This window comes from Ostrinia furnacalis, unplaced genomic scaffold, assembly GCF_004193835.3.
Source record: "Ostrinia furnacalis isolate ACB-3 unplaced genomic scaffold, ASM419383v2 OfSCF1632, whole genome shotgun sequence".
NCBI lineage: Eukaryota > Metazoa > Arthropoda > Insecta > Lepidoptera > Crambidae > Ostrinia > Ostrinia furnacalis.
Genome location: NW_021131871.1, coordinates 398620 through 409946, shown reverse-complemented (window position 1 = coordinate 409946; position 11327 = coordinate 398620). Strand labels below are relative to the sequence as shown.

The 11327-nt window shown below is 37.2% G+C and overlaps 3 protein-coding genes across 3 annotated transcripts; 2 read left to right on the top strand and 1 right to left on the bottom strand.

Moving 5' to 3' along the window:
• The first annotated feature begins 1344 nt into the window (after positions 1-1344).
• LOC114353178 (probable serine hydrolase) lies at positions 1345-3169 on the top strand. Its single transcript, XM_028305049.1, has 3 exons — positions 1345-1861; positions 2001-2211; positions 2449-3169. The coding sequence occupies exons 1-3, from the start codon at positions 1751-1753 to the stop codon at positions 3132-3134; spliced, it is 1008 nt and encodes a 335-aa protein (XP_028160850.1). The 5' UTR covers positions 1345-1750; the 3' UTR covers positions 3135-3169.
• Positions 3170-3883: 714 nt separating this feature from the next.
• LOC114353179 (tRNA methyltransferase 10 homolog A) lies at positions 3884-5419 on the bottom strand. The gene is made up of 4 exons (XM_028305050.1): positions 4661-5419; positions 4434-4580; positions 4240-4345; positions 3884-4149 (listed from the first exon to the last, which is right to left on the bottom strand). The coding sequence occupies exons 1-4, from the start codon at positions 5177-5179 to the stop codon at positions 4013-4015; spliced, it is 909 nt and encodes a 302-aa protein (XP_028160851.1). The 5' UTR covers positions 5180-5419; the 3' UTR covers positions 3884-4012.
• Positions 5420-6381: 962 nt separating this feature from the next.
• On the top strand, positions 6382-10265 carry Argl (Argininosuccinate lyase). The gene is made up of 8 exons (XM_028305055.1): positions 6382-6520; positions 6779-6976; positions 7299-7523; positions 7754-7854; positions 7974-8167; positions 8294-8637; positions 9207-9394; positions 10052-10265. The coding sequence occupies exons 1-8, from the start codon at positions 6512-6514 to the stop codon at positions 10227-10229; spliced, it is 1437 nt and encodes a 478-aa protein (XP_028160856.1). The 5' UTR covers positions 6382-6511; the 3' UTR covers positions 10230-10265.
• The last annotated feature ends 1062 nt before the right edge of the window (positions 10266-11327 follow it).

Genomic DNA, 11327 nt, shown 5'->3' with positions numbered 1-11327 from the left:
GCATGTTTTATTTCATCATAAGAAGATAAAAACATAACCCTCCTTCTGTCGCAGTCGGGTAAAAAGTCATTAGATCTGGGGGCACGGCAGTGCCCCCACCAAGTCGAGCAAAAAAGCGGCACGGCCGTACCATCCTTTTCTCGAAGCAATTCAGGCCATTTTCGACTGCCTGTAACTTCGTTGTGGATAAAACTAGAAGGCTGAATTTTCATTAGCTATGCAGGCATTGTAAAGACACGGTATATTTAAAATTTCATTCAATTTGAACCAGTAGTTTAAGAATTATAACGGGTCAAAGTTACTTAATTTTGTCACTCACTGACTCACTGACTCACTGACTCACCGATCATCAAAACTCTAAGGCACTTCTAGCAGACNCTATATCTTTTCAATTTTATCAGCATTCTGTGGGGATGCATTTAGTAAATTAGTACATCCCATCAAAAACAATACTTGTCAAAAAAACCAAGTCTCGCAACTCAGTTGTTCTACGGTAAAAAGTTGTGAGATCCATGTAATACCAAGTCCAGGCCAGGAAATCTTTAACGTTTTACATAAATATATTGACTTGGCCATCGCATGAAAACACGTGTAAATTAAATTATTTAGTGCGATGGCCAAGTCAATATATTTATGTAAAACGTTAAAGATTTCCTGGCCTGGACTTGGTATTACATGGATCTCACAACTTTTTACCGTAGAACAACTGAGTTGCGAGACTTGGTTTTTTTGACAAGTATTGTTTTTGATGGGATGTACTAATTTACTAAATGCATCCCCACAGAATGCTGATAAAATTGAAAAGATATAGGTACCTACGTAAACTTCCGTGTGCTTGAGTAGGCACCTGTCAGTATCAGTACAATATCGCTATCTTTTCTAACGTGTTAGACGTCTTATGATAAGAATAAGGACCGACTTAAATATCTTTCTTATCACATTTTATTCTATGCTATTATACTTAATCATTTCAATAATAACGTATTCTACATGATGAACCATTAATTTCCGGGTAGGTAATTCCGGTAGAGCATTTTCAGAAACATTCAGTTTTGATTCTCGGGCATAGAGTAACTTTGTATAAATTTTCGGGTAGCGAAATAGGCAAAAGCAAAAGGAACAAAAATGTATTTCAAGAAATTAATCTTGGTGTAGTACTTATTGTAAGGGCTATTATGAGGTAATAAATACATCGTACCTCTTAATAGCCCTTACATAAGTACTTTATTACAAAACAATTTCATGTATGACATCATTCAGGTTGATTCAATACGAGGTGGGATTGTAGAGGCTAAAGTCCACCGTGACTGCAAAATTGTAAATTCACTGCGTTACGTAGCGGCGGAGTTTGAGTTTGAGGCGCGTCGCGTTGCTACCAGCCAAGGTCTCGGCGCATGGCCCTGCCATTACTCTCGATCCGTACGTCATCGCGTTAGGTTATCCGTGATGTTACGTTATAAACAGTGTTATAAATGTTAAATATTACGAAATATTATTCTTCACACAAACTTTTCTACAAAATTGTTTGATTTAGTGAAATTTGATCATTCAAACTGTGGAAGCTCTACCTTAAATATAATCAATAAATGAAGCAATTGTGGGTTAAAATTAACCGAGGAATTAAGTGTTTCATCGCCTTCTAAACAAAAGGTGTTAACAGAACAAAGAGACGTTTTCTAACATAAAATTATTATTTAATTTGTATGTGATAAATAATATTTTTATCGTTGCCGCCTAAAATATTGCCATAATGGCACGTGGGTTATGTTTTCGCGCAATTTTTAATTCTAACTCATATTGTAGAAAACCAATAGCAATATTAGCAAATATTCAAAGTCATAATTTACATACTAAGCCAGAGGTAAGTTATTTTATTAAATGTATAGAATTGTATTACAAATATTATTCAGTTCAGTAGTAGATTTATCATTATTTGACTAATAGATTTTTCGAATGGAACCAAATTTTTTTTTAACAAAAACATTTGCTTGTTTTTCCAGATTCCCACAAAAGAAATCCAAATACCCATACATTATGGTCACATAGCGGCCAAGTTGTGGGGCAGTGACCAAGACCGGCCGATCCTGGCGCTACACGGCTGGCAGGACAACGCCGGCACTTGGGACACGCTCGCTCCCATGCTATGCAAAAACCGCTCCATTTTAGCTATCGACTTCCCTGGACATGGATTATCATCTCGCATTCCCGCAGGTAAATCAATAAATTACATTTGATTAAGGATTATATCAAATTGAATTGTTTAGTAGAACACCTAAGTAGGCATACTTATTACTGGATTGGTATTTCCTTGACGCAGATCATAATTATCTGTTTACGTCATTAATAATTAGCAAAACCGTATTGTTCTCTACGCTAAATATGTGCATATTACGTGAGTTTGAAATAGATGAACTGATACCTACTACATTTTAATTTTACTTATTCCAGGTATGCATTACTATACTTGGGAGCTTCCACGGCTGATCTTGTACCTGAAAAACTACTTCAAGTGGGACAAAGTGTCACTGCTCAGTCATTCCATGGGATCAATAGGAAGTCTACGATTTGCTAGCGTATTTCCGGACGAGGTCGACTGTTACGTAGCAGTAGACAGTATTATCTACGACGATTTTGATCTGAATCTTATTGTGGAAAGGTATCCGACTATATTAAGAAAAATTGAAATAGCGCAGACACGTTTAGATGAAGAACCGCCCTCGTATCCGATGGAAGAACTCGAAAAAATATGGCATTTAGGTACAAAAAAATCAGTTGCCCTAGAAAGCGTTAAATACCTCATAAAACGTGGAGCAAAGCCATCAGCAAAAGACCCCACAAAATATTATTTTTCGAGGGATTCTAGACTAAAACATGCCTTGTTTCAACCAGAGAACAAAAAATTCGTGGAAGCTCTCGTGAGAAGACTTAAATGTCCAACATTATACATAAAAGCCATAGACTCGCCGTACGCGTCGGACGAGTTTTCAATAGAGATGCGTGAAGTGATTGCGAGCAACAACGAAAACTACGAAATACATTTCGTGCCGGGAACTCACCACGTGCATTTAAACAACCCTGAAAGGCTAGCACCGCTAATAGAGCAGTTTATGAAGAAACACAATCTACGTATCTAAATCTAATACCAAAATAGGTATAATGATACATTTATTTTAACATGTAATAAATTATTACAATTGCTAGTAATTTATTATTCAGTCGGTAATAAATCCACTGAGTTAAAGCACACTATTTAGTAAGTGTTCTTTAATTTGTAATAAATATTAATAAACTAGCTGACCCGGCGAACTTCGTACCGCCTTAGCGTAGAGATTTTCTTAATATTTTTTTCCGTAAGAACCATCCTTGGACTTCCACAAACATTAAAAAAAAAGAATTGTCGAAATCGGTTCAGCCGTTCACACGTGATGCCGTGACAACGCGAAACGGGTTTCATTTTTATATATATAGATGAGTATAATTGAGGACAACCAAAGATTGAGACATCTTGGCGCCGAAAACACAGATAGTCAAAAGAGAAAACCAAATAAAAAACAGGAAGAAAGAAGAAAGCTTATAAATAAAATTATTTAATACTTATGATAGGAATCCAAAGAAAAATATATTTTTTTGTTAAAATTACAGTATTTTTGCAGTTTTAAAACTTTCTGTGAGAAATATAAAAAATCCTAAATATGTACTGAAAATTATTGTAAGCTAGATCCAACTTACTGAAATTGCTAAAAATGTACCAAGAAATACCCTAGGATTTTTTTAGAATCAAATATTTATTTATGCACTTTATGTAAAAACTATTGTACTTAAATACCTGATTAATATTATTAGAATAGTTTGTAAAAATGCACAAAAATTGTTATTTATTTGCTTTATTATTACACTTTTACATTAACCCTATGGGCTGTGTTGTTATGAGACTAGCATATAATGCTGTTCGTCTAAAGGAACATACATATTTTTTGTTATAATAATACAAAAACTAACATTAAGAGTAAAATTATGTTTTGTCATTGTCATCTAAACTAGAATTACTAATGTTGTCACAAACATGCACTCCTTTCCTAACTGGTAGCACTTTGATCAGAGCATCTTGCCAAGACACACCCTCACAAACTTTCAGCACTATCTCAAAAACTGTAACAAAAAAATTCTCAAATAAGTATTGAATATTGAAAATGTATAATACTCAGAAGTTCATAAGTAACAAAATAGGTAGATATTTACCATGGTCAATTGTTAAAACCTTTCTTGTTTGCATATTAACATATTTATCTAAAGGAAGCTGCCCATGTCTAATGCCCTGCTCTGTGGCTATTGTATGACACAAACCCTGAAAATAAATAATTTTATATTGTAAAATAATACATTGCTTCAAAAATTTTTGGATAAATAAATTATGCTGATATTACATTACTCACTTTGTGTTTATTGTGATCTACCAATCCACCAATTATATAAAAAGTGTCATCTTCAAAATTTTCAATGACATTCTCAGACTCGCTAGATAAGTAAACTAATTTTTCTTTTGGGAAAACATCCAAATAAGATTCTTCATGAAATTCAACCTAAAAACAATGTATAGTTAGAAACAATATAATTATAATGCTTTTAACAATTCTATATTTAACTATATAGTCAGACTTACATCCCAATTCTCATATCCATTATGTCTGGAAATATCATTTTTAGATTTCTCCCCAAAACTAGTTACATGAAATTGAAGAGGTGTGTTGGATCTTCTATTTATTGAATAACATCTCAGAATCTGTTTGATGACTTTATACCTGTCCTTTTCCATCATTAGATGATCAAAACTTAGGTCTATAATTATTCCAATATTTTTCTTAGACTTTTCAAATTTCATTTTCTTTAAGGATTTTCTATTCGGGCCTAAATCTATGTTGGCTTCTCGAGCTTCCTTGCGCCTTTCTTTTGCCCGCGCTTTTTCCTTAGCTCGTTTTTCAGCTTTATGGGTTTCCCATCTAACTTTTTTCAGCCACTTGCGCATTTGGTTTTTATTGAATGGTCTTGGTAGTTCGTTACCATCGTCATCCTTTAGACCAGGATCGGTACTTATATCAAAAAGAGTATACTGACGATAGCCGGTCGGAGTACCGACGGCTTCTGCTTCTTCTGGAGCTATTTGTAAAGAATCCTCTGTCATTTTGCCACAAAATTAGAAGATCTCTAATTTAGTAAACAACATCCAATATGATTCGTCAAGACTCCAATAGTGTTTAATTACATAAATAAATTGTACAAACTTGTGTTTTTTCCCAAATGTGATACTGAATTACACATTAATTATCAATCAAATAGCACATTTATCCTGAATTAATAATTTAAATAAATCTATTTGACCAACAACATAACCTCACCGCTAAACGTTCAAAACATGAGCTCCGAGCTGTCACTGTCACTGTCAAAATTTCAAAACATTACGTTTTTTTAATTTACAACTACAAACCAGGCAACGACGATATTATGAGAATAAAAATAGTTACCAACTTTAATTACCTAGTTATCCAATAAGGTCTGATCTGACGACTAAAGAAATGTCAGTATTGCCAACATAACAAAATAAATAATAGATACCACGAAATTTTATCGATATCGATAAAATAAAATGATTTATTGCACAGATGAGATTTATTGGATGTCTCGAACGAACGATACACTCTCTGTACTAAATGATTCTCTACTGACCTACCTATGTACAGACTTTTTAGCACAACTTTTAGTCTTAGTTCTTTTAGTCGCCGATAGTTAGGCCCGATTCTAATTTTTGTATGAAGAATCAGCCGATACACTAAGGTCCGCCAGTAACGGACTAAGAATACACGGACCGCTCATGCAGTCATAGTCAACAGCTTTGAAGCTGCCATTGCACAGCTTTGAAGTACTGCTGGAACAGTTGACATTAACTGCTCAATAAGTCACAAGCGCGCGCGATATGGAATTAAGAGCGGAGGCGGAGGTACGGAGGTACAAGAGCAGTCGACCGCTCAATCAGTCAGAGAGGTATGCCTGGAAGACGTCGTCGAAGCACCGACGTGTGTAGTGTAGCAGCGCCAGCTGCGCTAGCATTAATTAAACCGCTGACGGCTGAATCTGTTTAATTCGGTCTTTAAATGACGCGAAAGTAAAGCCTACCTACGCTAATAAATTAGCAAGATGCTCGTTTCGACGAGCATCTTAGCGTAGGCGTAGACGAGCATAGGCTTTCCAAAAAAGTCAGAAAACTATTTTTGAGATTGCATCAATAAAGGCATTGCATTTGAGTCCATGCAACTCTTCAAACATATGATTATGATATCTCATGATTGGCAAGTTAAATATTTAACCTATTTAACCCGTTTATAAGATAACAACAGAATTGTCACGAGATAATTAAGTTCTCAGAATAAACAAACCATTCTAAATAAACGATTTCACATTATCACGTGAGTACCTACTCTTGTGGTTAGTTTACGCTTAAATTTAGTCGTAGTCTACCATGTCCGCAGTAAGTAATTTAAAATTGTATAAATATCAAGTTATCGTTAAGTTATTCAAAATTCATACGCAGACAGAAATAGATAAATCAATAATTGCCTTCAGCCGCAGACCGCTCCGAGATCTTTGAACCGTTTGAATGCATTTCATTCTACGATATTGTAGATAAGTCTAATCTTTAGCTGCTAAACTGAGGTCTAAGAACCAATAGATTAGACAAAACCATAATATCTTCACTTATATGTCTACTTCACTCAATTACCCTCAGGATAGATACCAGTTATGGGGTGGCTGTTTCGAGGAGGAGCCATCAGCAGTTCTGCGTCGGCTGAACGATTCCTTGAGCGTCGACAGCCGGCTCTATCGCGAAGACATCCGCGGTAGCCAGTGCTGGGCCCGGGAGTTGCACCGCAGCGGTCTACTGTCCCACGAGGACCACCAGGCCATACAAGAAGGACTCGCGAAGGTGAGTTGAGGTGAATTGAGTTTTGTAAGAAGTTTGGGGAAGAATACTGCGGCAATCGGAAATAATCGTTTGGTTTCCAAAAAATATTTGAACCTGTAATTCCAGCCTACAAGCCGTATCTGGGACGGAATCTATACTAATATTATAAAGCCGAAGAGTCAATTTGTTTGAATGATAATCGCTAAAAAATGTTGCGAAAACGGTAAAAAATATTAAAACGATTTTCACGCGTACGAAGTCGCAGGCACAGCTAAGCTTGTAATAAACTGACAAACGAAATTCTACATGCAGTCTATGAACCGTCTGAACTGCAAAATTACAGGTAGAAAAGGAAATAGAGGAAGAGCTGACTAAACACGGGTGCCTAAATGACCCCGAAGAAGACATCCACTCGGCGGTGGAGCGAAGACTGCACGCGCACGCGGGCGATGCCGCGCTGCGCCTGCACACCGCGCGCAGCCGCAACGACCAGTCAGCTACCGATACCAGGCTGTGGATGATGGCCTCTATGCAACGACTGCACAGCAGCCTTTTAGAGCTTATTACGGTATGGACTTGTTCGTATAACGAAATATACGTGGTGTAATAAAGAAACGCGTAAAGCGTTTAGCCATAGCTAAATAGACATTACAATAGCCAATAGTTCCACCCAGAATTAACGTTTTTAAAGAAGCTGATCGTTTGTGTCAACTTATTTCTGAGTACCATCTATAACAGATCATCTGTTATTAGAATGAGCAAATAAACTAACAATATTAAATGTTAAATTGATTACAGGTTCTTGTAAAAAGAGCACAAAAAGAAATAGACATCATTGCACCGGGTTACACCCATTTACAGCGCGCACAACCAATACGCTGGAGTCATTTTCTTCTAAGGTTTTTCACCTTTTTGTTATTTTACTTATCATAAATCATGCTATCGTTAACGGCTATCAGCAATAACCACATTTGAAAGTGCTAATATTATTAATCATATTTATCTTGTTGTATGATAGTCACACCTGGCCACTGCATGATGACGTGGCGAGATTAGAGGAGCAAAGGAGCCGTTTATCCCGCTCTCCCCTCGGCAGCGGAGCAATAGCGGGGTGTGCCTTCCCCATCGACCGAGCTAGATTAGCAAAAGACTTGGGATTTGAGGATATCACACCCAATTCCATGTTTGCTGTCAGTTCCAGGGATCATATTGGTTGGTTCATTAGGACTACATTTTTTATTAATTGTCAAATTACCAAAAAAATCTCACAACAAATACAAAGAGAACTGTTTCGAGCAAAGGTTTCGAGATTTTAATTTAGATGCGTTTTTGTTTCAGTGGAATTTCTGAATTGGGCATCATTGTGTAGCTTGCATCTTAGCAGGCTTGCTGAGGATTTAATCATTTACAGTTCCCAAGAGTTCAGTTTCGTCCGGTTCTCTGATCAGTTCTCTACCGGATCGAGTTTAATGCCACAGAAAAGGAACCCTGATGGTCTAGAACTTGTGCGAGGAGCGGCAGGCCTGATGTTAGGCGTTTCAATGGCTTTCAGCTGCGTTCTGAAAGGCCTGCCAAGTACTTACAACAAGGACCTGCAGTCTGATAAAGAGCTGCTGTTCAGGTCTTACGACAAGCTACAGGATTGTTTAAAGGTCGTGACTGGGTCCATTGACACGATGGAGGTAAGCTCGTAACTACTGTACCTATATTCCGTAAGAAGATAAAGAACAGAATCAAACTAGGAATAATTATTACAAAAATTTGGAAAGAAAACCTCACAAAGATACGCGTTTTTGCATAATTAAACGACAAAGTTTGTTTTGATAAATTGTACTGAAAACTTAGCATCACAAAGCTGCACGTAGCATGAAAGAAAATCTATCAAGTTACCAGTAGTAAATTTTGTACTGATGCAGGCATTTGTCACGTTTGTTAATTTAAACCATTAATATTCCAGAGCTGGAAACTTAACGACAACAACACACTAGAAGCGCAGTGTAAAATGTCTAAGGATATTTATTTATTTATCTATATATATAAAAGAAAGTCGTGTTAGTTACTCCACTTATAACTCAAGAACGGCTGAACCGATTTAGCTGAAAATTGTCAGGGAGGTAGTTTAGAGCCAGGAGAAGGACATAGGATACTTTTTATCCCGTTCGAAATTAAAAAAGTCTGCTTATTTATCGCCATTAACGCGGAACAAAGTTCGCCGGGTCAGCTAGTTATTTATAAATAATTAACTTACCAGGTGAACGCCGATAAGGCACTCGCCGCGCTCGAACCAGGCATGCTAGCGACAGACCTGGCCCACGCACTGGTCCGCAGCGGAGTGCCGTTCCGCCGCGCGCACCATCTTGTAGGCGCCGCGCTGCGACGCGCCGCGGCCCTCCACCTCGACTTGCGGACCATGCCGTACTGCGAATACGTCGCGATTTGGTAACTGTCCTTTTACATTTACGGAGCTGATCTTGTTTATAAAAAAATCTTTCAATCGCATATTGTTTCCTCCAAAAAGTAAGATAACAAGTAGGTAGGTATTTTTTTAAATAATTACCTATGTGTCCAAGTGATTGCTTTATGACAATGTATTTACCACGGTATTGGATTTTCACTTCAATCTTTAAAACCAATTAAGCACAGCTTCCAATAAAATCAAACTTGTAAGTCAGTTGAGCATGAACAACCAGTCATTATCGGGTAACCCTACTTCAAAATAATGCAAACAATCAAATATTTACAGGTATGGCAAAGAGGGCCACTGATTGTGTCCATGCAAATGAGAGAAATGGACAGGTAACGGTGATATTTTTAATCGATATAAAGCTTCGGGCTCACAGCCCACGTTAGAGACTTAAAGCGACGCGATGTTAGTGCGGCTTTACGTTTGAAAGAAGATAGCAGTCACGCTATGTGTTTGTGTATCAAACCCTTAAATTATGATTGAGACAAAACGTTTGGACTGGAGAAAGCAAATCCCACCGAAAACATTTTCATGTAAAATATTGCCAAGCCAAGAGAAGAAACATGAGTTTGACTCGTCTGTAAAAAAGCTAACTCTACGTCACCATAGTCATAATATCTTTTCTATTTCAGTCCAGAATTTGGCACGGAAGAAGAGCTGCGGGCTGTGTTTTCCTGGGAAGCGAGCGTGGAACAATACACCAGCGCCGGAGGCACATCGCGTGCCGCTGTGCAGAAGCAACTGGATGACTTAGCAATCTGGATTAAACAGAACCAAACTGTATCATGCACCACTAAAAAGAAAATTTAAAATGAAGTACGAATATTTAATGAATAAATGTATTATAATAAAATGTTGTTGTTGTTATTAATGCAAATAACATGTCAAGCCTAGCCCCGGGTGCCAACCCATGCTACGCCGCCACTGCTTATTAGTTCCTACAATAGTAACGCAGCGTAAATACCTACCTATAGCTTAACATCTAAAGCATTACTCAACAAGAACGTTTCTCGTAGCCCTACACCTTCTTACGTAAAAATAGAAAACAAATTGAATGTACCATCACTGCAAATAAAAAGTGACGTAAAGTTCACGAGTTGTCAAGTACGATGCCGACGGCGCACCCTGGCACCTGTCTCGCACACCACTCCGTGGGCTGTTTTTCCGCCCCGATGCATGAGGGCGGCAAAACGGCGGCGGATTCCACCCCCGTGTTACCTCATCCACCCCCTTTCCTACGCTCAGCCACCGTGCCTGTGGACATTATAACGTTGCCTCCGTCTGAAGCAAACAGTGGACACTGCTCCTACGCGAATTTTGTAAAACGAAATAAAACGTGACTTGCGGTTGTTTTAACTTTTTGAAGTAGTGCTCAACAGGTAAGTTTAAATTTTATATTAATGTAATAATAATATGTAAAATTCAAATTATTATTTGAAAATAATAAATAGGTAGTACTTATGATTAAACTCAAACTTATTTAGATATTATTGTGCTCATGTTACAAATAGAAAGTTACCAATAAAAATTTCTGAAAAAGCTTACGTGCCAATACACAAACAAAACTGTATTGGGTTATTATGTCGAAATCTTCGACTTTGTTGATACTTAGTTGCTAGAAAATCATTTTTAATATATTTATTTATTTATTTTCTTTTCGGATATATTTATAATTTACTTCCCTGATATGATGCTTGTTAGTGTTATTGTAATACACCAACGTAATTACATTTTTTTCGCTGTTCAATGAATTTATGTTAAAAAATTATTGGCTTAGACGTAATAAGGATGAGGATTATTTTCTCATTAGCAAACACAATATAGCTCGAACACAAAGCCGCCCTTGATAAGCAAAGCTACGCCTCATTGATACCTTTTAAATATTCGATACCGGCGCGCTTGATCGAT

Bases quoted from the DNA above. Each gene is read 5' to 3' on its own strand.
- LOC114353178 (XM_028305049.1), top strand. From the start codon at position 1,751: ATGGCACGTGGGTTATGTTTTCGCGCAATTTTTAATTCTAACTCATAT. The intron at 1,862-2,000 runs GTAAGTTATTTT...TTGTTTTTCCAG, and splicing joins ATTTACATACTAAGCCAGAG to ATTCCCACAAAAGAAATCCA. The intron at 2,212-2,448 runs GTAAATCAATAA...TACTTATTCCAG, and splicing joins ATCATCTCGCATTCCCGCAG to GTATGCATTACTATACTTGG.
- LOC114353179 (XM_028305050.1), bottom strand. From the start codon at position 5,179: ATGACAGAGGATTCTTTACAAATAGCTCCAGAAGAAGCAGAAGCCGTC. The intron at 4,581-4,660 runs GTAAGTCTGACT...CATTGTTTTTAG, and splicing joins ATGGATATGAGAATTGGGAT to GTTGAATTTCATGAAGAATC. The intron at 4,150-4,239 runs GTAAATATCTAC...TTTTTGTTACAG, and splicing joins GGTTTTAACAATTGACCATG to TTTTTGAGATAGTGCTGAAA.
- Argl (XM_028305055.1), top strand. The intron at 6,977-7,298 runs GTGAGTTGAGGT...GCAAAATTACAG, and splicing joins TACAAGAAGGACTCGCGAAG to GTAGAAAAGGAAATAGAGGA. The intron at 8,638-9,206 runs GTAAGCTCGTAA...TTAACTTACCAG, and splicing joins GGTCCATTGACACGATGGAG to GTGAACGCCGATAAGGCACT.